This window comes from Leiobunum rupestre, chromosome 10, assembly GCF_980474605.1.
Source record: "Leiobunum rupestre chromosome 10, qqLeiRupe1.1.hap1, whole genome shotgun sequence".
In the NCBI taxonomy this organism is placed as follows: domain Eukaryota; kingdom Metazoa; phylum Arthropoda; class Arachnida; order Opiliones; family Sclerosomatidae; genus Leiobunum; species Leiobunum rupestre.
This window is the reverse complement of record NC_143393.1, coordinates 43,243,435-43,268,981: the sequence shown is the minus strand read 5'-3', so window position 1 is coordinate 43,268,981 and position 25,547 is coordinate 43,243,435. Positions and strand designations below refer to the sequence as shown.

At 38.3% G+C, this 25,547-nt stretch overlaps 3 protein-coding genes across 5 annotated transcripts; 1 reads left to right on the top strand and 2 right to left on the bottom strand.

Annotated features, from left to right (window-relative positions):
* Positions 1-328: 328 nt before the first annotated feature.
* Positions 329-1,724, bottom strand: Tpi (triose phosphate isomerase). Its single transcript, XM_090160151.1, has 5 exons — positions 1,420-1,724; positions 1,143-1,351; positions 956-1,088; positions 720-893; positions 329-652 (listed from the first exon to the last, which is right to left on the bottom strand). The coding sequence occupies exons 1-5, from the start codon at positions 1,529-1,531 to the stop codon at positions 534-536; spliced, it is 747 nt and encodes a 248-aa protein (XP_090016277.1). The 5' UTR covers positions 1,532-1,724; the 3' UTR covers positions 329-533.
* A 1,114-nt stretch (positions 1,725-2,838) lies between these two features.
* heix (UbiA prenyltransferase domain-containing heix) lies at positions 2,839-5,368 on the bottom strand. Its single transcript, XM_090161030.1, has 2 exons — positions 5,138-5,368; positions 2,839-5,063 (listed from the first exon to the last, which is right to left on the bottom strand). Exon 2 carries the CDS (start codon positions 5,013-5,015, stop codon positions 3,990-3,992), a length of 1,026 nt encoding a protein of 341 aa, XP_090017156.1. The 5' UTR covers positions 5,016-5,063; positions 5,138-5,368; the 3' UTR covers positions 2,839-3,989.
* A 138-nt stretch (positions 5,369-5,506) lies between these two features.
* LOC149925976 (uncharacterized) lies at positions 5,507-25,547 on the top strand. Of its 3 annotated transcripts, none has more exons than XM_090161003.1 (20): positions 5,507-5,628; positions 5,722-5,813; positions 5,883-5,907; positions 5,973-6,055; positions 6,143-6,237; positions 6,293-6,327; positions 6,391-6,545; positions 6,623-6,678; positions 6,743-6,945; positions 7,121-7,311; positions 7,369-10,338; positions 12,320-12,375; positions 13,654-13,755; positions 13,823-13,874; positions 15,477-15,942; positions 19,488-19,585; positions 19,648-19,724; positions 22,713-22,829; positions 24,137-24,209; positions 25,365-25,547. In XM_090161003.1, exons 1-20 carry the CDS (start codon positions 5,556-5,558, stop codon positions 25,431-25,433), a joined length of 5,088 nt encoding a protein of 1,695 aa, XP_090017129.1. In that variant the 5' UTR covers positions 5,507-5,555; the 3' UTR covers positions 25,434-25,547. The 3 variants fall into 3 exon arrangements, with proteins under 3 accessions (XP_090017129.1, XP_090017128.1, XP_090017127.1); XM_090161002.1 differs by having other exon boundaries at positions 5,883-5,916; positions 15,477-15,939; XM_090161001.1 differs by having other exon boundaries at positions 5,883-5,916.

Genomic DNA, 25,547 nt, shown 5'->3' with positions numbered 1-25,547 from the left:
AACGATCAACGATCTTGAACGCGTAATGCGTTATATCGTTGTGAATTTTGACGAACTCACGAGTGAGTCGTGAGTAGGAGATGCAGGTATACGGGTGTATACCGTTGTGTGTATGTGATTTAGGAAGCATTTCCTATCTTTGTATACAGGTCGACGGCTCGGCCGGGACAGATGATGAGTAACCCCTGTAATGCTTAGGCGGTGCACGGGGTATATAAATACAACAATCTGATGTAGTTCACTTCACCCAAGTTGGCTAGTTAGTACAAATATAATAATTAAAATACTGTTTTTTGACAATTTTATTGATTATCAATATGATTAATTTATATAAATTTTGAACATACCACAATTAAAAAATTAATTAACTCTAGAACAAACCTAATAAAGATTATTTGACTAAACACAGTTTTAAAAAGGATTTCTTGACAGTTTTGTTGAACAATTGGAATACCTTAATCTTTTAACTAATTAGAATGTGACTAACAGATCAATTGACATTATCTAAATTATCTGCTTGAAGTGTTCTGTATTTACTGCCTCGCATTGATGATTTGTACAAATTCGGGTTTTAAGGAGGCTCCACCAACCAAAAACCCATCAACGTCTCCTTCTTTGGCGAGTTCCTTACAATTTCCACCAGTTACGGAGCCTAAATAATTAAATTTATGGAATAACATTATCGCTTTCAATAAATGGAGAATCTAGAAACAACTAACCTCCGTAAATAATTCTAGTTTTACTAGAGACATCAGCGCTGACATTAGTGGTTAGCCATTCACGCAAGAAAGCGTGTACTTCTTGTGCCTGGGCTGGTGACGCTGTTTTACCAGTTCCAATGGCCCAAACTGGTTCATAAGCTAACACAACCCTGGACCAGTCACTAACTTTGCCTGAATAAACATAGAATAATGAATATGCCATGCAGAATGAAAAGTTAATATCAATTTTTTACCAGCAATGATTTTGGTTTGCCGGGAAACAACGTCATTGGTTTGCCCAGCTTCACGTTCTGTTAAAAGTTCTCCGATACAAGCAATGACACTCAACCCTTCATCCAAAGCATGGGCTACTTTATCAGCAATTAACTATATAAATAATCCCATTACTATAGAGGTCGTATTATAAATTTAATAACATACTTCATCAGATTCATTGAAAACGTTTCTTCTTTCGGAATGTCCTAAAATAACCCATCCAACACCAATATCCTTGATCATAGCAGGACTAATTTCCCCAGTAAATGCCCCTTTTGCAGTTTTGTAGCAATTTTGGGCAGCAACTTGAATATTACTAGGAACTTGTTTTACGGTATGATCTAAATAAATTGATGGGCAAGATACAACAACCTCTAAAAAAACAAATTCCATTAATTTAATTGCTACATAATCATTAATATCAATGTTAAATAAATTTAACCGGTATTAGCATCCAAGGGGCCTTCTTTCAAAACTCCAATAATTTCATTAATGGAGCTTTTAGTGCCATTCAGCTTCCAATTTCCACCAACAAAAAATTTACGATCAGCCATTTTTTGTGTTTAAAATCTAATTTACAGCGGTAAATAGGAAAATTTAATTGCTTTGTCCTTAACCTTTAATACTGTATATTTAATCTAATAAAAATAACGTAATAAGAAACTCTGGATCTGAAAGCAGGAAGCCGGGAATGCCGCAACGATCTCTGACTGTGCCTGATGTTTCAAGATTTCGTGACGCCCTTCAAAAAATTGACCTTTGAAAGTTGCAATTCTTCTATTCAATCATTGAAAGAATATAAGAAATTTCATTATCCGATGAAAAAAAACATGTGGGTGGGGTTACAAGATTAGCATTTATCTACGTAATTATTTCAAAGTAAAAGTACGTAAATATATTTTCTAACCGGCATTTAATATTGCAACATTTTATATTGCTGCTGCTAACAAACTTAAAAAAAAACACAATTTTGGCGCGAAAATTAAAATTTATTTTGAGCTTAAATTAATTTTTCCAATTTTGTTTAGTAATATGTTTTGTTGTAGTTTATCACTATAATACATTATTATAAGGAGCCTTTATTTCAGAGATAACTTATATTAATAATTTCAAAGTTTAAATTAAATAAATTATAAAAGTAATCTTTTTGGCTACTTGCGTATCAGATATTAAATACAACTATGTTAAAAGTCAACTTATAGTTATATAACCCTAACAAAACTCTAAAAGAAATATACTTACAGTCAAGGGTCATAATAGTGATGTAGGTAATTAAAGAAAACTTTGTCCCATTCTTCGAAATTCTTTTGCAGACCAACTAAAGTTTTTAACCCTTGATAGAAATTGGTTCATGTCACTGGAAGTTAATATCTTGAAGAATATGCTGTTGTCACATCAGCAGGGAAGGATTAACATTATTGGGAGCTCTGTGCAAAGTAAAATTTAGGGCCTCTAAAAAAATCAGATCTTACTTTTTGACTCTATTAAAGCCAATGTGGTTATAAACATAAATTACCAATAGAATGGAAAAAAAACATTTAGTCATGGCACACGCCTTAATACCGCCCTGCATATCAGGACATAATAAAGGTTAGATTTATTCGACCAGTTGTGATGGCCAAAGATAGTAAGTTTCCAGTTATTGTAAAAACCATTCAAATATAAAATAAATATAATCTTATTATCATATGAAATTTCTCAAATGAAAATTATTACACTTGAGAGTTAAAAGTAATAAAAATTTGTTAATTCCACTTTGTATTTAAATTTAATGTAGGAATTTCTCTTAATATTCAGGTAAACCCTATAATCATATACTTAGCTATTTCAGCTCTAATAAAAATATAAAGGTCAATTTTTGCCACATAATGAAAAATTCTAAGTTTAAATTTAAAATTACTTCAAATTCTTAATTTTATGGCATCCAACTTTAGATTTAGCCAAGTGGGAAGATTCCCACAATACAATGCTTAAAAATCAGTGAGATATTTTGCTTTTTATAACTATTTTAATGAAGAAATGCTAAATTAGCATTGCTAACCCACTTGGAATTAAACCTTGTTCCGTAAGTAATTGGGTGGTTTTTTTTTCAGTTAAGTTTTATAAAGTTACCAAATTATTACCAATTTATGTGTAACAACACTGGAAAATGTTTAATCTCAGCTATGGTAAAATGACTAAATGATATAACTACACTACTAAAAAGGTGAAACGCTCATATAAATTAAATATCCTAATTGTTTTAAACTTGCACAATTTTGTTGACACCTTTTGAGCAGTTGAACTGATTTCTATAAAAAAAAGTATATTTTTTCATTCTATTTCAAAGAAATGTGTATTTAACAAGTGCCAATTTTATACCTTTTAAGATTTTTTTTAATAAAGGTTAATAAAACATCCAATCACAACTTTAAATAAATATATTTTACAGAATGTAGTTTGTAAAGGGATAGGTGAGGATTACTGTAGTGTAAATGCACTTTGTGATGCTTAAAGTACTGAAACGCAACATCTGAAACCCGGCAAACGGAAGACATGTATCTTTTATATTAATTACAAAAATAACCCGAAATGCAAAGAGGCACTGTTTTGCAAAAATTTCTTTTTTTGGTAATGTTGAATTTTTTATCTATGCGTAAATGTGCTCAATGTAAAAATAATTACTTTTTAATAAGATATTTCTACCAGTATCGTGTAAAATACTTGAATGCGGAGGGGGAGGGTCATAGATTATTGAACTGCGAGATTTCAATTCCACTAACAATGGCAATATATATATATATATATATATATATATATAGTGACAATGTTCATCATAGACCACTTGTAGAATCACTTGGGAAAAGTTCCATGTTCACAATTTACTTGATAGGAAGAGGATAGATAATTACCTCAAAAGTTTAAACCGGGTATTAAATTTGGGGAATAAAGTATAAGCCTACATAATAATTTCTTACAAATTACAACGAAATCAGGCTGTAGGTTTTTTTGTAAATATTACCCATATGATTTTCACAACAATCCTATTTTCAATCTAGGAAGCATAGTAGGATCAGCCATAAGGCAGGCTATTATGTAGAAGAGACCAAAATATATATTTAACTTGGCAGTCTGTTTAGGCAGTCTTTGTAAGCAGCCATCTCTAAACTTTTTCTCCAAGTCAAAAGCTTTCGGTAGAGTAATCAAAGGTAGCAGCCACCATTTTGAGAAATGTAAACCCATTACGGTAAACATTATGTAGGGAACAAACAAAAGGAGGGCGTACAAAATGTGCGAACCAGTATGACCAATTAAAATAGCTACGGTAAGTAACCCGGCTCTACTGTCAGAGACTATATCTCGGGTGTTGTTACTGTGTAAAATTGCTTCCGTATTCAGAGCCAGTGGCATGGCATAGAATAAAGTGATTAAATCCATGTAGCCAGTTTGAGACATAAATGAAAACAAAACTGCCACAGGGCCAAATGTCACTAGAATTATAACATCTCCCAGGGCTATGTATTTCAGGCCAATGCCTCCGGTATACAAAAAAGAGCTAGAGAGACCTCCGAAATACACTAGAGCTAAATGTTCCATTTTTGCAGGTGAAAGCATTACTAAAGCGATAAATCCCAGGCATCCAATAATATAAAGAAGAACTCCCAAATGAGACAGTTCATCCGGTGTTAATATTCTATCAACTAATGTACGATCGTCACTTCTCGTATTATCAATCCCTTTCATGAAATCAAAATAAGTGTTAACCACATTCCCTGCCGCGTGAACAGATAAAACAGTTAGACATGTTACGATAAATAATGCAATACTGAATTGGTTGGAGCACTTATAAGCCAACGCAGCTCCTAACGCGGTGGGTGCTAGTGAGGCACTAAATGACCAAGGCCGAAGTGAGAGTACATATCCCGACAGTTTCTTTCGGAAGCGTTCGCTTAAATTGTCATTCGTGATTTTAGTTTCATTTGTATTAGCTACGCTACAATGCGGTTTCTCATCTTTAGACTTTGTAGTCGCACTGTTGATGTGGTTCTCCGCTGCCATTTGTTGTTATCGTCGTCGTCGTTGTCGTAAAATTTAAGTATTATTTACCTGAATCGTAAAAAAATTCGACAATTAAAACTACATTCATTTGGTTAAATGGTATTAAAAGAATAGGAACTTACAGCAGATACCAAGGCTTAAGATTTTTCCATGATTACACCATTTTAGTTTCCAAATAATTTAAAATTTTTAGTAATACATGTTAAGTTAAGAAAACCCAGAAGTTACAATGTAATTAACACGCGTAATAAATAACTAGGAAATCGATAGAAAAAAATTGAAATATATTTTGATCGGCTCTCAAAGTTGACACGTTCGGCACCGAGATTGGCCCAGAAGAAAATGTTTCTACCAATAGGTGGCAGCAAATAATGAGCTTTCCTGACCTCCCTTGTTTTTATTTTCAACCCCGCGGCCCGCGCCATTTGTAATTGGCAAAAAAGGCGGAGTTTTACAAAAGCAAGATTATAGAGACATAGCCAACTAAATACATGATAGATACGAAAGCTCTTCCTCAAATAACTAAGTTAATAAATAACAATGGAGGAAAGTGGAATTACATCAATTAGTGATCAAAATAGAAATCTTAGTCAAGATTCCGCAATATTTTATTGTAAGATTTCAACGGTCGTAAATAGTTATCGAACGTTAAAGCTTTCTGGTATCTCCAATAAGACTTGGCTAACTAAAAACGTTACATTTTCAGTTGATCGTTTGGAAACGTACAACTGTAAGGGGGAAAGTACTATTGACAATTATTACTCCAATAATCTGGAAGATACATTAATTAAGTTAAAGGTTAGAGCATTGTACTAATCGGTATTGTCTTACTAGCAACATCTAATGCCTTTATCGAAATGTTTTCAGAACCGGTTAGATAATCACGATTTCGGTAATAAAAGTAACAAAAATTCCCTCAATCGGATCGTATAAATTAAGTTTTCAATTATTTTATAGCACAACCAACACTCATTCAACTATTAATTAGAGTGCTTAATGTTGGATTAAATCACAGGAACACTAACAACAATGTTGAACTGGTCAGATATTAAACGCTCATGCGGGGGGGGGGGGGGGCTTGGTCATTTGGAATGAAAGTTTTAAAATAATTTAAAATTATCTCGTAGGCGTTCGATATTCTTTATAATTTTCCTCAAGATAACCTTTTGTTGGCAATGTTTGACAGCTGCTCTCAAGGACCGGAACACAGACTTTCGAAGATGTAAGAATGAAATTTCCTAAATTTAGAACTAGGCTAACTAATTAATTTAATACAGGAAACTACTCGCTCGGAATTTGCGTAACCAAGGGGGTATGTTTCAAATGGTGAAATTGAAGAAAAATGTTCAATTTCTAAATAAACCCAAAATGTTAGATTTTTCCTGTCAACGCTCGATGTTGCGACTCTTGATGAAGCTCTGTAACGCTAGTGAAGCTAGTCAGGAACAAGTTCTTTCCGAAGTATGGTTCCAAACCGAAACGATCAGAAATGTATTCCAGAAAATTCGCGCGGAGCTGTTCACTTCTCCCGTAAGTTGTTTTTAAGAACGAAAAAAAAACGGCAACGCGGATAATTTAAATATTCCTAATGACGACTTTAATGACAGGCTCGAGTTCGACTGTTCCTGAACATTTTCAATAAACTGCACGGCCAGAAGGCGACGTAAGATTTTCTTCGAAGCCAGCCATTTGACGCATTATAAAGGCTTTAATTCCACCCTTTTTAGGGTCGTTTCATACGCCGCCAAATCGATTTACATGGGAAATTACAAGCTGGATTATTTGCCCAGAGAGTTGTGCAACTGGGTGGATTTCAACAAGAAGAACGGTGATATTAGCGTCCTGTGTCCATCAATCGAGACTCCCTGTAACCCGGATCCTCAAAAATTGACACTGGTCCCTTGTCAGTTCAGTGATTGCTCCCTTTATGGTAAAATATTCGATTACTCAATTAGTAGACGCGAGAACGATACTCACGTAACTCGCCCAGAGGCGGGCTGGCCACGTGAGCTGACGGACTGAATCTCACGGGGCCACGACAATATATTACGCCCACATGCCAAAAAAAACCTCCTTTGACCCAACCAAATCTCAACTATTTGCAGAGGAAGAAAGCCAACTATGCGACAAAACGTTTTACATCTTTCGTATGAAGTCGATCCATTCCCTGACGGATCTCATCAGCGGCTTGCCGAGTCAAAACAGCAACGAAATCGTCATTACGTTCCGGAGACACCGCCACCTTCCCGAAACGATCAGCGCCTTTTTTCCACAAGCGATCGTACACGACGATGTGGTAATTACTTACGATTTTGTTAGTTTAGACGGATTTATCAACTAAATGTCGTCTTAGGGAATCGGATCCGTGAACACGACGCAAAACTCCCAAGAATTTCATTCGTCGAGTGAGGTCCCGGAACTGACATCTGACGACGGCCAATCTTCCGAATCTATCGACACCCAACCTGGTGGACGACAAAGACCAGCGGAGGCCACGAGCGGAGATCGCGCCAATGACGTACGGGCTACGAAATTCTCTAGACGGCTCAATAAATGTTCCGTTTCTTCCGAGGATGTGAACTTCACCCCTCACCGACAGAAAGCGAAGAACGTCCGTAGCCCAGCCTTGAAGAAATGTTCCGTGCCAATCGATGAAGTTAAGGCTACTTCTCAAAGACAGAAATCGAGAGTCGCCCTCGACCTATTACATAAAAAGATTTCCGAACCAATCGAGGACGTCAGACCGTTCCACGATTCCGACCACTATAGCAGCACCCGGGCTACCGCGGACACTCTGGACGCGTACGTGCAATCGCTCTCCCAAAGGGAAGAACTGTCTCCTTCGACCGGAAACCAAAGCCCGAAGGAAAGTATGAGCCCGCCAGTTTCTGCCTCATCTCGCAGATCGCGGTTCAGCGACGTGGCAAGTGGCGCTCCGCGGAAAAAGATGTCCGTAGTTCAAGTTGACGTAAGCGCGCTACCTATGTTTTATAGCGAACCGAACCGAATTGTGTCTTCCAAGGAGAACGACGATTCGGACCAATCATCCGACGTTTTCCAAACAGAAACACCAATTTCTTCGAGAGATAGCGACAAGGCGTCCACAGTTTACGGTGAAGAGCTCGAAACTTCGTATCAACGACCGTCTTCTTCCGTCCCTGTTGCGGAGGAGACTCAGTTTAGCTCTAAAGAGAAAAAGGCTAATTCGGCGTCTCAAAAGGGGAAAGGAACCAAAGTATCTCCTTCCAGAAGAATAACGCGATCCACTCTAGTTAAATCGACTGAAGAGATTGTAGCTACCCAACAGTCTTTGGCTACTAGCCAACGGAAGCCGCGTATAACGAGTAAAGAGCCTGATGTCACTCCAGTATCACTTCAGTCCAGTATAAAACTCAAAATAGCAACGACTACTCTAGACTCGAAAAAGCATTCGCGATCCCAACACGCCGGAAGTCAACCTTCTATGGGAAATGTTACACATTCTCAAGTACATCAAAGTCAAGTTTCCACTCTACCACTGCCCAGAGAAGATGAAAATTACAGTTTAACTCAGTCAGGACATTCGCCACTTTTTCGCGAGGCAGATGACACGCGGACCGATCAACCCAAAGTATATCCGCGGCCAAACGTCCAGGATGAGGACACTTCCGCTAAATTTCCACGTCAAAGTAGCGCCCCGGAGATGGGCATTTATCCGGAAACCAGTTTCTACTCGCCTCCACGAAACTCCGCGGAAAAGGTCATCTGCCATCCACATCGAGACAACACCTCGTCACTACGTAGTTCCTCGAAATCTCCCGTTCAATACCCGAGTGACGGATTCGCTTATCCTGAATCTAGCGATGACAAACCAACCGAGAAACCTCTGGAAGACTCCAATGATTACGCGCGAAATGGTCATCAACGGAAAACTCTAGAAAGTAAGATAACTTTTGAGGAGTGCGTCGAAGCACCCCAACCGGGCGTAGAGTGTGATCAAAGTGGCGTGTCACCTCAGCAAAAATCAAAAGAGTCCATCGCGACTAAACCTGGAGAGCCACGCCACGAACGAGATCTTCTTGAACAAACTAATCTAGGACTAGGATGTCAAAAGGCTTCTGTCATTGAAGAAACTATCCAACAAAAGTCAATTGTAGGTGAAATTCAAAGTACTTCGGAAATGCCAACGATGGAACCAAATCTTCCCTCTCAAAAAGATGAACTAGATTTTAGCAAAGACGTATTAGCGGTTTCTCAACCTGAGTCGGTCAGTATTCAAAAGTCGCCATCGAGTGTACCAGAATCTGTTGAGCCATCGCCCGAAAAAGCCAGGGCACCTAATAAAGGGAAAGGACCGTCCAAATGTAGGGTCAAAAACCCAATCTCCTATATCGTACCAAATATCGTCAAACACGACATACCATTCGGCCTACACGTCAGTCCTCCCCAGAAAAGTTCCACTAAGAAAATCTTAGGTAGCCCCTCTCCAGTCAAATCAGCCAAGAAACCCCGTTCTAAGGCCACACTAGTCAAATCACCTAAAGAAACCCCCGCTTCAGTCAAATCAACCCAGAAACTCCGTTCTAAGGCCACGCTAGTCAAATCACCTAAAGAAACCCCCGCTCCAGTCAAATCCACCCAGAAACCCCGTTCTGAGGCCACGCTAGTCAAATCACCTAAAGAAACCCCCGCTCCAGTCAAATCAACCCAGAAACTCCGTTCTGAAGCTACGCTAGTCAAATCACCTAAAGAAACCCCCGCTCCAGTTAAATCAACCCAGAAACCCCGTTCTGAGGCCACGCTAGTCAAATCACCTAAAGAAACCCCCGCTCCAGTCAAATCAACCCAGAAACCCTGTTCTGAGGCCACGCTAGTCAAATCACCTAAAGAAACCCCCGCTCCAGTCAAATCAACCAAGAAAACTGAAGCCAGGTCTTCTCGGTACAAAGGCATATGCTACATCGATTCGGATGAAGAGCTACCTCTTCCGGGAACTAGTCAAAACGTTGTGACTAAAACCAGGAAACGAAAAGTAACCACTCTACCGATTGGAACGAGAGATGATGACGTTAGCGGCGTAAAAAACAAACGATCGGGAAAAACGCCCGCTGAGCGAAATGTGACCAAAGGTAAAAGCAATGTCGGGCGACGCAAAAAATCGTCAATTTCGAAGATTAGCGAACCTTGGTCGTCGCGTAGCCCGGATTATTTGCCAGTGAATAAGCCATGCAGAGATAAATTTGATAATCTGTTACGTGAAAGCGATATGTCAAACAAAAAGTTCTTCAAGAACATCAGCCCCGGACAACAACATAAAGATTATAGTTTCAGAAAGGGAATTAAGGTAAATTAATTTATAAATTAGACTTATATTATTTTGCTATAATGTTTTACGATTGAAATTCAAATATGTACCTTCGCGGGCTAGATCTTTCAAAATGTTTCGGAAGAAAAAAAATTATGCGGGACTTAAAAGTAAAATACTGACTTTCTACAAGAATGCGTTTATTTATACTGAAGGTTAATGACTCTGTTGAGACGATTTTTGACGTTGCTTCCAATCGCCCTCACGCTTCCTCCAATCTCCCCTCACGCTTCCTCCAATCTCCCCTCACGCTTCCTCCAATCCCCCTCACGCTTCCTCCAATCCCCCCTCACGCTTCCTCCAATCTCCCCTCACGCTTCCTCCAATCTCCCCTCACGCTTCCTCCAATCTCCCCTCACGCTTCCTCCAATCTCCCCTCACGCTTCCTCCAATCTCCCCTCACGCTTCCTCCAATCTCCCCTCACGCTTCCTCCAATCTCCCCTCACGCTTCCTCCAATCTCCCCTCACGCTTCCTCCAATCTCCCCTCACGCTTCCTCCAATCTCCCCTCACGCTTCCTCCAATCTCCCCTCACGCTTCCTCCAATCTCCCCTCACGCTTCCTCCAATCTCCCCTCACGCTTCCTCCAATCTCCCCTCACGCTTCCTCCAATCTCCCCTCACGCTTCCTCCAATCTCCCCTCACGCTTCCTCCAATCTCCCCTCACGCTTCCTCCAATCTCCCCTCACGCTTCCTCCAATCTCCCCTCACGCTTCCTCCAATCTCCCCTCACGCTTCCTCCAATCTCCCCTCACGCTTCCTCCAATCTCCCCTGACGCTTCCTCCAATTAATTTATTACTAATTTTAATTATTAATAATTAAAATCTAACTGGGCCTTTGTAAAAACATTTTGCATTTTGAAAAACCATTTTCAAATGTCTTTTGTATTTTTATTTTGAGGTCCAAAAACCATTTTACATTATGCATTTAGAAAAACCAATTTTCAAAATGCATTTTGTATTTTGCATTTTGAGTCCTGAAGGAAGTATTTTGCATTTTGAGTTATGGAGAAAGTATTTTGCATTTTAAAAAAAGCATTTTGAACAACTCTGATGAAATCAGTCGTTTTCCCTTCCCCGTCTCGATATAGGCATTTTCCCTTACTATAAATAAACATATTCTTGCTTATACATCGCTTATAAGTTATATGGTTTATAAATCTATAAATACCCGTACTCAGTATAACTTTTCATCTGTAAATGTACCAGTCGTAATGCGTTGTAGAGCATAGCGCCGATTTGATTTGAATCGGCGGTGCCTTTCGAGAAAATCACCTGACAAATATCATGTAATTTTTTCCCGCAAGAAACAGTGTGAAATTGCGATCTTAACTAGTCTTAATTATAAATAATTAAGCAAATTATGTTTTTTTAAATAAATCCAACGCAATCAAACACAGATTAATGTAGTTACACTAAAAATACGCATTTTGAAAAATCTCACGTGATATTATGGGGGGAGGGAGGGAGTCGAGCCAAATCTCACGACATCTCACCAAGGGGGTCGAAAAATTGCCAAAATCGCGTCACGTAATTAATGGACGCTCCCGCAAGGTATATGTCTCATTTTCATGGAATAGGTGGTAGAATCCGACGCCGTTGAAAAATTACCTATTTTTAGAGCGCTTAGCGGCAGCGCACCGACAATTTTGTTTCGGCGGCGGCTTTAGGGTAATTTAATCAGCGGTGGTGACGTTAAGAATTACAAAAGGACTAGTAACTTACGCGTGCATTCCTTATTCTAAAAGAAGTTATCAGTGCTACAGTTTCCATACCTTATAAATAAAGTTTGAGACTTAAATTTTTAAAACTATGAACTCATTGGGAAAACGGAACAGCTTTCTAGAAAGCGGCATGCCGAAAATACATATTTCGGCGGCGGCGTCGGGCTCTAATAAATGGTAACTTCTCTTGTAAAAGAATATACTGTTTACTTCTAATAATAGCGTTTCCCCAATAGTTTGGAGTTGAGGTCATTGATTACAAGACCGCGCAGAAGAAACGAAACAAGGAAATGTACGCTTCTTAAAGAGTTCTTCAAGAATGTATTTATTTACTCTTTGGGGGAAGGACTCTGTTGATTCGATTTTTATCGTTTTTCCCAATCCCCTTCACGCTCTAGCAGTAAGCTCCTCCCACTATAAACAAAACCAATTAGCGCGTTATCTCATTGGTTCCCTAAAACTGACGTCTACCGACGCCCTTGAAACACACGCGCTTGACGTTGTTCCTTCCCCCTTCTCGAACTGGGGAAAAATTCGACCATGATGACATCTAGGAGCAACAAACATAGCACCCCACACAAAGAGAATGCAACCCGTCAAAAGTCGTGCATTTTCTCGCGTACATTTTTTATTGGCTAGACGCTTTAGCACCTGCTGCCGTCGGAAGGGGAAAATTCGGAAATTGTCTCCCCCCCGCCCGTAAAACGTTTAGCGTAAAGGCTCGTCCAATGAAATTTGTACACAACACTGCGTTCGCGTGTTTAAAGGCTAGCTGCGTTCTCTTTGTGTGGGGTGCTGTGTTTGTTACTCCTAGATGACATAGTCATTCCATGTATTAACTGGTCATTTTCCCTATACTCGAAGTCACTGTTACTTTCGACCACTACCAAAGCCGGGGATTTTTCGGCCTCCGCCGGAAATATAGTCCCCTAATATAAAGTGATTTATGTGAAATATTATTAGATTTGAGTTAGGTGATATTTATTGTCTGCCACTAATACGAAGTAAGGGGCTTGTAAAAAATTAGTATTTTCATAAAAATAATTTCCCACTTCAAAATTGAATTTAAAGAAACATGGTAAGTACCTCAACCACCGCTTTTCGTAATAACATCCGCTTCTACAGTAAAAAGATCGTGGCAACCCTGTTTTAAAAGATTTTACAACCAAGGACTAACGATTGGACAGAAAACCTGTAATTTTTCTACGTAAATTGACACGATGATTTTTCCACGTGAGCTTGAGTAAAAAGTCCGTCAGTTGCGAGATACATTTTTGTCTGTGGGTGCTTTTATTTGAAAATGGCGCCTTCAAAGCCCGGAATAGGACTAAGGCCATCTATTGGTCAGATAATGAAGTTACTCGGATGGTTATTATTTTATTAATGTTAAATGACGTGGTCTCAGCTAACATTGATTTCGAGTATAAGTCAGTAGCGTAGCTAAGGGGGGGGGGCGCATCGGTTTCCACCCATGCTAGCTACGCCACTGGTATAAGTATAAATAAATACATTGTTGATATAGTCCACCTAATTTGAAATATATTTAAAAAAGTGTGATTTGTTATGTCAGCAAAGAGAATAGAGCAAGACCCGAGAAGAAGATTCCCGGAGATCCGTACAACTTCTCACCCGATGAAAATGACGAGAATAACGTGCCTCTCAGTTTCAGAAGGTAAATTATCTTTAACCTTTCCACGAGATACTTTAAAAATAAAATGAATATTTCTACGGCGGAATAGTTGGAAGAAAGGTGCGCCAAAGACCACCGACAAAAGCGGGATTAATAAAGCGGTGAGTTCAATTTACTCGAATGAGATTCAAACTTTTGGTTCGAATGGACCGATTCAGAAATTGCTGACAGCGAAGCCCTTAGAGGTTCGATTTTTAATACTTTTTCCGAGGGGCAGGTCACTTCCATTTTGGGTGCGTCATAATCATAGTAAAATGATTAAATCAGGGTAATCGTGATTAAATCACGATAATCAAGATTAAAAAAATCTAATCAAGATTTAATCACTCTAATCACGATTTAAACGAGATTTAATTATTCTAATCATGATCTAATCTTTTTAATCAGTATTTAATCTTTTTAATCAGGATTTAATCATTTTAATCAGATTTAAACATTTTAAATATGTTTAATCATTTTAATCACGATTTAATCATTTTAATCACGATTTAATCATTTTAATCAAGATTTAATCATTTTAATCAAGATTTAATCATTTTAATCAAGATTTAATCATTTTAATCAAGATTTAATCAATATAATCGGTCAAATCGAGATTTTATCAGAGCGCAGTAAATACGAAATATTAATTTGAATCACATATTAAATTATTCTAATCACACACAATTATAATCATTTAAATCACCAATGTAATAACTCTGATTCTCGTTCTAATTTCTTATCGCAATTTAATCATACTAATCACGATTTAAACGTTTCAATAAGGATTTAATCATTGTAATCAGATTTAAACGTTTAATCATGATTAAATCAGATTCAAACATTATAATTATTGATTAAGCGTGATTTTATCAACATAATCGTGATTAAATCGAATTTAATCAAAATAATCACGATTAAATCGGATTTAATCTTTCGAGGGGTGCGTCGTTAATCAAGGAAGTGACCTGCCCCTCGACTTTTTATTTATAATAGATGGCGGAAATTTAAATTTTTTCGACCAGAACGGAATAAATATTTATTTATTAAAAATCAAATTTTTAAAAGATTTAAAGTAAAAGGTCACGTAACGGAAAACACTAATAAATTAAATATTTTCGCGGTTTTTAAATTGAAAACGTCTACGTTTCACACTGCTGGCGCCATCTGTTAAGTCTTCGAGTGTTTAAAAATCGTCCTCTAATGGCGTGACACCCGTGAAAGGATCTTCTCGCCGGGAGTAGTGGCTCACTCCTGTAATCCCAGGCGTCCGGGAGGCAGAGTTTGTGGAAGGCCGTGTGAGGACGACCACTAATCCCCCAACAGGTGGTTGTCATACTTCCGCCACGGGTGTCCCAACCCTATCCCCAATTATCCCCCCGTTGGCGTGGCCGTAACACATATCTCGCACCTGATTAATCAAGTGGACGAGCGGACTGTATTGTCCCACCCGTCACAATGGCTCATAACGAGCAAAAAAAAAAAATAAGGATCTTCTCGCGATCGATCAATTGCAGGATTCGTACACAACCTGGAAAAGTCAGTTAATTTTAAAATGGCCCCAAAAAATCAGTGAATTTGAAAATGGTTAAAAAAATCAGGGATATAAATTTTTCCGGGAATATTTTGCAAATTGATCAGGGAAATTAATTCCGGAAATTTTGTGCGAACCCTGAATTGTAATGTTTTTAAGAAACGTAAAATATTCATTTTCAATATTTTAGCTTTTAGTAACCGAAAAACGCTCCGTCCGGACAGAGAATATTTATCACAAGCTCGTAAAAGCGGCGGCTTACAAACCGCAGGTCGTATGCATATCGAGCGAAGCCACACCTACTAAGAACGCCGCTGCGAGGCGCTGCGAAGGAAGAAAACTAACCTTCAACTCGGACGACGAAGATTCGACGTTCAAGATACCGATGCCAAAAAAACCGAAAAGATCGAAGGCGTCATCTAAAAAACCGGAAGTCGAAAACTTCGAACACGAAATTCGTACGCCTCCCTGGTACCGAGTGGAAGACGACCCTCTGGAGCAAATCGTCATTGTCGAAGACGGTGACGATGTGGCATTTGTAGATTTGTCTGACGACGAATCTCCACTTCCGGATATTCCCCGAAATCCTTTACCCGGTCAAAATTTAACAAACGTCCTTAACGAAAGTTCAAGCACGATTGGAATCAAGAAAGAAGGTGACATTTTTTTAACTTCAATAGTCTTAAAGGGATAATGAACTTCAATAGTCTTAAAGGGATAATGAACTTCAATAGTCTTAAAGGGATAATGAACTTCAATAGTCTTAAAGGGATAATGAACTTCGATAGTCTTCAAGGAATAATGAACTTCGATAGTCTTCAAGGAATAATGAACTTCGATAGTCTTCAAGGAATAATGAACTTCGATAGTCTTAAAGGGATAATGATCTTCAATAGTCTTAAAGGGATAATGAACTTCAATAGTCTTAAAGGGATAATGAACTTCAATAGTCTTCAAGGAATAATGAACTTCGATAGTCTTAAAGGGATAATGATCTTCAATAGTCTAAAAGGAATAATGAACTTCAATAATTTTTCCAGGGATAATGCACTTCAATAACTTTTCAAGGGATAATGATCTTCAATAGTCTAAAAGGAATAATGAACTTCATTAATTTTTAAAGGGATAATGAACTTCAATAATTTTTAAAGGGATAATGAACTTCAATAGTCTAAAATGATAATGAACTTCGATAGTCTAAAAGGAATAATGAACTTCGATAGTCTTAAAGGGATAATGAACTTCGATAGTCTTAAAGGGATAATGAACTTCGATAGTCTTAAAGGGATAATGAACTTCGATAGTCTTCAAGGAATAATGAACTTCGATAGTCTTCAAGGAATAATGAACTTCGATAGTCTTAAAGGGATAATGATCTTCAATAGTCTTAAAGGGATAATGAACTTCGATAGTCTTAAAGGGATAATGAACTTCGATAGTCTTAAAGGGATAATGAACTTCGATAGTCTTAAAGGGATAATGAACTTCAATAGTCTTAAAGGGATAATGGACTTCCATATTTATGATGGATCAACGAATTTCAGTCGTCTGCTTAAACAGAAGCTAGTTACGTTTAACTTAAAAATAAGCTGTAGCGTGGGTTAGCAGATGAATTTTTTATTTCGTTCATACTCCCTTTAAAGAAAATTAAATGTGTGCGTATTATTTGGTTTTACCGAACAATTCGATCGAATAAGACCTGAAAATTGTCGTTTTTGAATTTTTGGTTTCCTGCTTAAAGAGTCGAATATCAGATATTTAAAAATTTTAAGTTTGTTTGAAAACTGGTTCAGTCAGCACTTAGGTCCTTTATGGACTAGATAAGATTACGCTTGGCATTTCTTAAAAAAGCTAACTAAATCTCTAAAACCCAAATACCACTATTCGACGTTTTAAAGAAAGTAGCGGCTCTTGTGTAGTATCTAGATGGCTCAATAGATGTCGTTGTAGGCAGGTTAATCCAATTATAATAATAATTTTATCGATAATAAATAAAGGTGAAATACGAAAATGTACACTCCTTTTTTATCGTTATCAACTTAAATTGTATATGATTAACTTATTTTTAAAAGAAATACGTAATTAAAATATTTCGAATCGCTGCAACCTAGGAGCAACAGAACGCAACCCGTCAAAAGTAGTGCATTTTCTTGCGTACATTTTTCATTGGTTAGACGCTTTAGCGCCTGCTGCCGTCGGAATGGGAAAATCAAAAATTGTCTTCCCCCTTTCCGTAAAACGTGCAGTGTAAAGGTTCGTCCAATGAAATTTGTACACAACACTGCGTTAGCGCGTTTAAAGGCTAGCTGCGTTCTCCTTGTGTTTGTTGCTCCTAGCGGTAACGATAGGAGCGATAATTTATGGGGTCTTTTTCCTGTAATTCGAAAAGGGTTTTCGCTGGAGTCGCCACTGACTTTAAATATTCGATTTTGTAGAACCCAAATATTTGACATTCGATTCGATCCTTAACAAACGGTATTTATGTGTTTGAAAAATGGGGGTAGTAATTTCGTGGGCATTGACTTCACTTCAAATCCCCATTTCACACTCCGAAAACTCTTCTCTTATTAACCAACTGGCTGAGTAGATTTAAGCTTAGGGGCCAGGAACGTGACAGAAGGTAGGGTGGGTCCAAAGATAATATAGAACACCGCACCAAATATTCTAATTCAGATAGCTTTCCGATTGACGGTTTTTATACATAATCCCTGATGACAGTGGTCTCTTTAATTTTAAATTTTATATTAGAAATGTACAAGCGCCATCAATTAATGATATTCCATTAATTTTAAATTTTATATCCCTAGGGGATTTGTGTGTATTAGTTTCACGTATGGTGTCCGCCGCCGCCGCCGCCGGTGGTCGTACGATTTCCCGCGGTACGTTAGAGGTACAAACATGATGCGTCAATCAATTGCAAATATCATACCCTCGCCGGCATTATTAACATTGGCCCATTTTAGTAATAGGCGAAACTATAAAGTAAATTTAGTCATACACAACTTGTTAAAATGGGAAAACAAAATCACGTGACTTTCATATCACAGCCAACTTCGATTCGGTAACTCCTGTTCGTAGTTGGCCGTGCGACGGAAAAAAAATATTCCTTCCAGATACTGCAGACAGCTAACTAACTTCCACCTTTCTATTATCAGATGTTTTAAATTAATCAAAATTTAAACCACCATTAGCAAAATAAAATGAATAATGGTTCGTATTTCTTAGGATAGATGGCGCTTCAGTTCTCCATAAAGTCACGTGACTACCATCTTTTCAGCCCCCCTGGACTTTATATTTTCGCATATTAGGCAAAACTATAAAGTAAATTTGGTCTTAACCAACTAGTTAAAATGGGAAAACAAAATCACGTGACTACCATATCACAGCCAACTTCGAATCGGTTACTCCTGTTCATAGTTGGCCGTGCGACGGTAAAGAAAAAAATTATTCCTTCCAGATACTGCAGAAAGCTAACTAACTTCTACCTTTCTATTATCAGATGTTTTAAATAATAATAATAATTAGATAATTTAGATGAATCGATCAAAATTTAAACCGAAATTAGCAAAAGTAAATGAATAATAATTCGTATTTCTTAGGATAGGTGGCGCTGCAGTTCTCCACAAAGTCACGTGACTGACTACCATCTTTTCAGCCCCCCCCCCCCCCTGGACTTTATAGTTTCGCCTATTGATACAGGCGCCATCTAACTCCAAAAACAATTCGTTCGCGTGTCGCTACCTCATTTTCAAAACCAGGTATCTCCGAAAATTCTTTTCGCGTTTCGCTACCTTATTTCCAAAACCAGGTAACTCGAAAAACTCAGTTTGTTTGGAAATCAATTTAAATTAAAGTGTTCAAAAAATTCTTTTTCGATAAAATTCCTCTTGGGTTTGTTAAGTTAATGTACAAGAGGATTGTAAATTTGTTTAAATTTAATATTTAAAATATAGGGGGGATTGTGTGTACTTAAATGTCCGTAACATCTCGTTTGACGAAGCCATTACCCGAGCGCCATTACCCCCTTCCGGCCCGTCACCTCTGAAGTGATTTAGAATCTAGGGTACGAGGTCTATAATATCTTTGGTGGGTCCAAGACGAGGTTGGAACAAGGTCAAGGAGGGTTCTAATAAAGCTCAAGCCTAGGTGCCCTGGTGTTAGTTATGCTGCCTTTAAGGTACTATAATTAATTAATTTGTAGCTTTGCACGCCGACTTTGGTAAAAAGCGAGTGAGTGATACTAAATCCTTCGACGACAACAAAGCTGTGAGAAACGTTACGCACGAAGGGCCCCTAAAGGTAACTCAAGTAAAATAAATTACACAACGAACGACGGAATAAAATTGAATATTCCAACACAGAAACGTCTCGAAGAATTCCTGCATAAAATGGAGGGACTAGCGCGTAAACGCTTGGAAACTGTTCAGAATCAACTCTGGTAAATTACATTTTGTAAAAATTGTTATCATAATAGACGAAAGTATGTCCGCTCTAAATTCGTTGCTGAACCCCATTTTAGCAGAAGACAGTTTCTAGAATCCCGTGACCTTTGCTAATAGTTCGATTCCGCTAGTAATAGGTTGAAAATTCCGTTCCCCCTATCTCACGAAGACCATTCCAGACTTGGAAATAGTGATATTTTTTAAGGGGGCCCCCGACCCCCCTTAAGTTTATTTTTATTGAGAGCCATTGGCCCAAGCGGGGGGGATTGGGGGGGGGGAATTAAAATTAGGTAGGGAAAATAGGAAAATAAAAATTGGTTACGTTACTTACATAACATTTATTAACTTTAAAACAAGCAAGTATATTATAATATCACACATAATCATTTGTAATGCTAGATCCCGATTCAAAAACGGCGTACAAATCATGTTCCAGAAATTTCCGTAAAATGTTTAATAAATATTTTTTAATTTAATTGAGAGCCCCGGTGGCCCGCAACCCCCGTTCGAATGATTTATTTTAAGAGCCCACTGATTTTTATTAAGAGCCATTGGCCCCAAGACTCCCGCTAATTCCAAGTCTGGACCATTCTCCTAAGTCATAGCGTCGTCTGCTCCGCCTTCTTTCCTTAAGGGGGAAGAATACAGTAAAAGCCTCTTTTTCGTTCAAGCTGAACGTTTCTGTTTTAACAATTACATCATTGAATTATATTTTTGTTATTAGGCTGAACCTTACTCTAGTGCTTAAAATAATAATTTTGATATTTCTAATATTAGTAGTTAACGAGATATAAGGTCCTAACTAAAGGGTAGTTTGGGTGCTTGCCCAACTTATTTAGCTCCGGGGGTTCGAATTAAAACGTAATAACTTAATTACTAAGAGGCTGTTCTACACTTAAATATTAATTTTATAAGTTAAAATACAAAATTAAAAGAGTCAGCTTGAAATAGCGCGAAAGTAGACAATGGCCACAGTAGTCTTCCCCCTTAAGCTTGGGTGAATGCCGGAGACGATGACGACGAAAAGACGACGTTATGACATCGGATATTTTTCGCTTGTTCTGGAACCAAAAGAGTACATCTTTTAGTCCAGGAATCCATACCTCTACTTGGAATGCTTATCCTGGCGTATCGCGTATGGTAAGATCACTCTGACGGCTTTGGCCCCGCCTACGAGATAAAAAATCCCCTCTGCGCGCGCTCCCCTTTCACGTTGTTGTTTGTTAAGTGAACATAGTGACGTCTAAAACACCCTCAGCCACATCGAGACGAAAATCTGCCGCGATAGGCATTCCAAGTAGAGGTATGGATTCCTCTTTAGGCTAAATGGAACCTTTCGCTTGTTCTGGTGAAGATAATTACTCTACACCGTAAACAATTCTTCTGTTCTCGGACTAAGAGTGTCCTTTTTTAATCGTGTAACGAGTTATTTTCCAGTTCGGGGCTTGAGAATTACTCTACACTATAAACTATTGGTCTGTTCCGGGTTTTTGGGGCTACACTTTTTAGTCCTCCTCAAAAGGAGGCGCAAAGAGAGTAAAATCGTCTACTTATCCGGAATGTATCTGTTAAAATGACCATTTTAGAAAAACAAGTTTACCCAGAGTCGAACTATTCGCCAACACAGAAGGGGTTTTCCCCCGAGCTCTTCCCCTTCCATAAGAACTTGTCGAGGTTAACGGTAATAGTTAGTGTAGGGAGCTGTTTTCTCGCGTGGCATGCAGGGCTTGCCACCACCCTCCTACGCATTGTAACCCGTCCACCTGAATAAATGGCCTCAAAAGTCGCTAGATGACTTGGGCCTATGGTGGTGCCTTGGGTATTAGCATATGTAACATAATTACTCATAAGTGTGCATCTGTTTAACATCTCTGTATTAAAAATTTAAATGAGACCTTGTTTCACAGCCACCAAAGAAAATACAGCACTAACGTCGCGTAAAACTGGTTTTAAATTCCTTCCCTCAACGCTAGAACTAGTTTTGATGACGATAAAACCTTCATCGACTGGGAAGTGACGTCAATTACGTCATATCCTTTCAACAAGGTCTCATTGAGAAAAGTTATTTCTGGCACACTTATGAGTAATTATGTTACATATGGTATTAGCCTAGCTGATTATTATTATTATTATTATTAGAATCGGAGTATAAGGTTACCCTACTCCGAAATCCCCGAGCGGTCGGACATTCCCAAAAAAAGCGTACGGGATTTCGAAATCTCTGTGATTTCGCGATTTCGTCAAAGATTTGGCGATTTCGTCGGAGATTTCGCGATTTCGTCGGAGATTTCGCGATTTCGTCGGAGATTTCGCGATTTCGTCGGAGATTTCGCGGTTTCGTCGGAGATTTCGCGGTTTCGTCGGAGATTTCGCGGTTTCGTCGGAGATTTCGCGGTTTCGTCGGAGATTTCGCGGTTTCGTCGGAGATTTCGCGGTTTCGTCGGAGATTTCGCGGTTTCGTCGGAGATTTCGCGATTTCGTCGGAGATTTCGCGGTTTCGTCGGAGATTTCGCGGTTTCGTCGGAGATTTCGCGGTTTCGTCGGAGATTTCGCGGTTTCGTCGGAGATTTGGCGGTTTCGTCGGAGATTTCGCGATTTCGTCGGAGATTTCGCGGTTTCGTCGGAGATTTCGCGATTTCGTCAGAGATTTTGAAATTTGGTCAGAGATTTGGCGATTTCGTCGGAGATTTCGCGATTTCGTCAGAGATTTTGAAATTTGGTCAGAGATTTGGCGATTTCGTCAGAGATTTTGAAATTTGGTCAGAGATTTGGCGATTTCGTCGGAGATTTCTTGAGAAGTGTACGGGATTTTGTACAAATGTCCGACCCCTCGGAAATCCCACCTAGGTAGCCCGAAATTTTCACACTGTGACTTTCTGCACCGACCTATTTATAGTTCAGCAATTAATTTAGAGATGGTGCCACGCTTGTGGCCGACAAAGTGGGTTCGTATTATTAAAAATCAAAATGTTTTTCGTTTTAAGCGAACAGATACTTAAGAGCATAAACGAATCCGTAGAGGAATCGCGAGTCATCGCGTACAAGTGTATCGACGATACTCGAGAAAAGCCAAGTCAATCCCTGCTGATGCTTAAGAACGGGTATAGAGACTATCATAAGTAACATAATCACAATAAGTATGTCGAATAAGAAACATTATCACGGAACTCATTTTCAGAACTACTGCGCAATCTAGGTTTAAATCTCATTTAACCGCGGGGGCGCTGCCCCTTCTACTTTTTCTCAGGGCATACTTGCCGCAGAGTTGTATTTCACTCGTTTTACTTATTTGCCACTGTCGTAATTTTAGTCAGGATGATTAAATACGCGAATAAGTAGATTAGTCCATAATTAAAAGGGATAAAAAGCTAAACCCTAAACAAATTTGAAGAAATTTAAAACTTACAAATAGCTCGTACCAATAGGTCTTCGAGCAGAAATTTAGACGGGCGTTCCAACGTTTTAACGAGTGCTGGGACAAAAACAATTTGATGAGCCCAAACTTTTAAAATAGGCTGCGTCCGAAAAAACGCCGAGAGATAAAAAAAACACACAGGGGTCGCATGTTTAGTCAACTTGCTATTTTAATTTATTTGATTAAATTTAGTTTTTCACTCGAAGATCTATTTGGTCCGAGATTCGCGTCTTTATGTTTGCTCGAAGACCCATCGGTACGAGCTATTTGTAAGTTTTTAAATTTCTTCAAATTTGTTTAGGATTTAGCTTTTTTATCCCTTTTAACATAAGCCTATCATAGAGTCCCCATAAGTAAAGGTCTAGCACAGAGCCCCATGTATACGGCGTTGTCCATGCTATAAGGAAATTAACGTACGACGATAAGCCAGTAGCGACATCTAAAATATTATCTTAATTGGTAGAGCAGCCATGCAAAACGCGTCTAAATTTCAAATTTGAAAAATAAATTTTATTTTAAAAACGTTCGCGCACGGCTTGCGCGCATTCATCATGCATTTCGCGAAATTTATTTAAAAAATGCATAATTGAGGACGTAGCCACTAGGATGTGATCGTAAAACATTTGGTCTAGACCTTTGCTTATTCTTTTAATTATGGACTAATCTACTTATTCGCGTATTTTATCATCCTTTGCAATACAATCCATAGCCGTGACTCCTTTTAACTTAGCAATTTTAGTCAACCTGACAAGTTGACTAAACACGCGACACCTTTGTGTTTTTTTTTTATCGAAATATACTACTACCAACGACGATAACACGCTACTCAGTTGGAGCTTGGCGAGAATGTTAATGTCAGAAAAAGGTTCCGTCAAGAAATTAGCATTAAAACCATAGGAAGTGTCATACTTAATGTTATTATGTTACTTATGAGGCTATTCGTGGTAAAACAGGCGTAATGACTTCATCAAAATATGATATTGTGTTTTTCAGAGTCGATCGCATTGAAAGAGCCTTTTCCAAAGTGTCATATGAGAAATACAGCTCCGCCCTGAACGAATCCCTGGTGAACACCGAATTTATTTCGTCGTCTGAAAGTAACAATCGCGTAACACAGGGTTATCATAAAAATAGACTTACAAATTCAGGGAATTGAAAAATAGGCCTCAAAATTATCAAAAAGTCGGGGTATATAAAACTATGCCCAAAACGTTATCAAAAGGTCGGGGGATATAAAAATTTGCCTAAAACGTTATCAAATGGTCGGGGGATTTTAAAATATGCCTTCAGTGGCGGCGGAAGCTAATTTTTAGGGGGGGTACAAACAAGCAAACGCGTCTAACTTGGTAACGCGGGGGGGGGAGGACAAAAGAAAGTTATGTAGATGGGCCATCTTGTTGAAATGTTGCCTCCCCGCTTCAGCTGTGGATCCGTTTTCTCTCCCACTAAAGAGTTTATGAACTCATTCTTAGGCATTGGCTGAACTATTCCAGGGCAACATTTCAACAAGTTGGGCAAGCGTAAAGACATTTCATAAAATCAACTATTGGTAGTATTACTGTTCTGCAATTTGGGGGGGTACAAATACATACATTGTACCCCCCTAGTGAAATCTGGGGGTTATAATGTACCCCTGTACCGCCCTATTCCGCCGCCACTGTATGCCTTAAACGTTATCAAACGGTCGGGGGATATAAAAATATGCCTAAAACGTTATCAAATGGTCGGGGATATAAAAATATGCCCAAAACGTTATCAAAAGGTCGGGGGATTTTAAAATATGCCTAAAACGTTATCAAACGGTCGGGGGATTTTAAAATATGCCGTAAATGTTATCAAACGGTCGGGGGATATAAAAATAGGCCTAAAACGTTATCAAAAAGTCAGAAAATTTTAAAATAGGACTATAACATTAAATATTTCATAAAGTTGAATTAACTAACGTGTGTGTTTGTTGCAAGAAAATTTTATTTTAAAACATGACCGACCTTTATAATAAATTTGATTAAAGTTGTTAACTTCTGATAAAAGTAAAACGAAGTTGCAAATGGTCTAATTTAGGCCTTAAAAAGGTTAGGTTAAAATTGGAAAATGGTCAGGGAAGTGAAATCGGTAAATAGTGTGGCAAGAATTACTTGGACTTTTGCTTTCAGCCGACGATGTTTATTAATTTTTATTTTAGAAATTTGATTCATTTTAAGTTTAATTAATAATTTGACAGATTGCATTCGACCAGGAACATGATTTTGAAGAGTTCAAGAAAGATTTGTTCTCCCAGATTCTACCATAGCTGATGTTCATTTGTATCTCGGAGATCTTTTGGTTGTGATTTCTTACTACCTTAATTTATTTCCGACAGTTCCAACACTATAAAGTAATAGTTATATAAAAATATGTATTCAAC

What these genes read in the sequence shown, in the direction of transcription:
- Tpi (XM_090160151.1), bottom strand. Translation starts at nt 1,531, where the DNA reads ATGGCTGATCGTAAATTTTTTGTTGGTGGAAATTGGAAGCTGAATGGC. An exon ending in CCCCTTGGATGCTAATACCG is followed by an intron (nt 1,352 to 1,419) that starts GTTAAATTTATT and finishes TTGTTTTTTTAG; the next exon opens with AGGTTGTTGTATCTTGCCCA. An exon ending in GCAAACCAAAATCATTGCTG is followed by an intron (nt 894 to 955) that starts GTAAAAAATTGA and finishes ATGTTTATTCAG; the next exon opens with GCAAAGTTAGTGACTGGTCC.
- LOC149925976 (XM_090161001.1), top strand. Translation starts at nt 5,556, where the DNA reads ATGGAGGAAAGTGGAATTACATCAATTAGTGATCAAAATAGAAATCTT. An exon ending in AGATTCCGCAATATTTTATT is followed by an intron (nt 5,629 to 5,721) that starts GTAAGATTTCAA and finishes TTACATTTTCAG; the next exon opens with TTGATCGTTTGGAAACGTAC. An exon ending in CAGTGATTGCTCCCTTTATG is followed by an intron (nt 6,946 to 7,120) that starts GTAAAATATTCG and finishes AACTATTTGCAG; the next exon opens with AGGAAGAAAGCCAACTATGC.
- heix (XM_090161030.1), bottom strand. Translation starts at nt 5,015, where the DNA reads ATGGCAGCGGAGAACCACATCAACAGTGCGACTACAAAGTCTAAAGAT.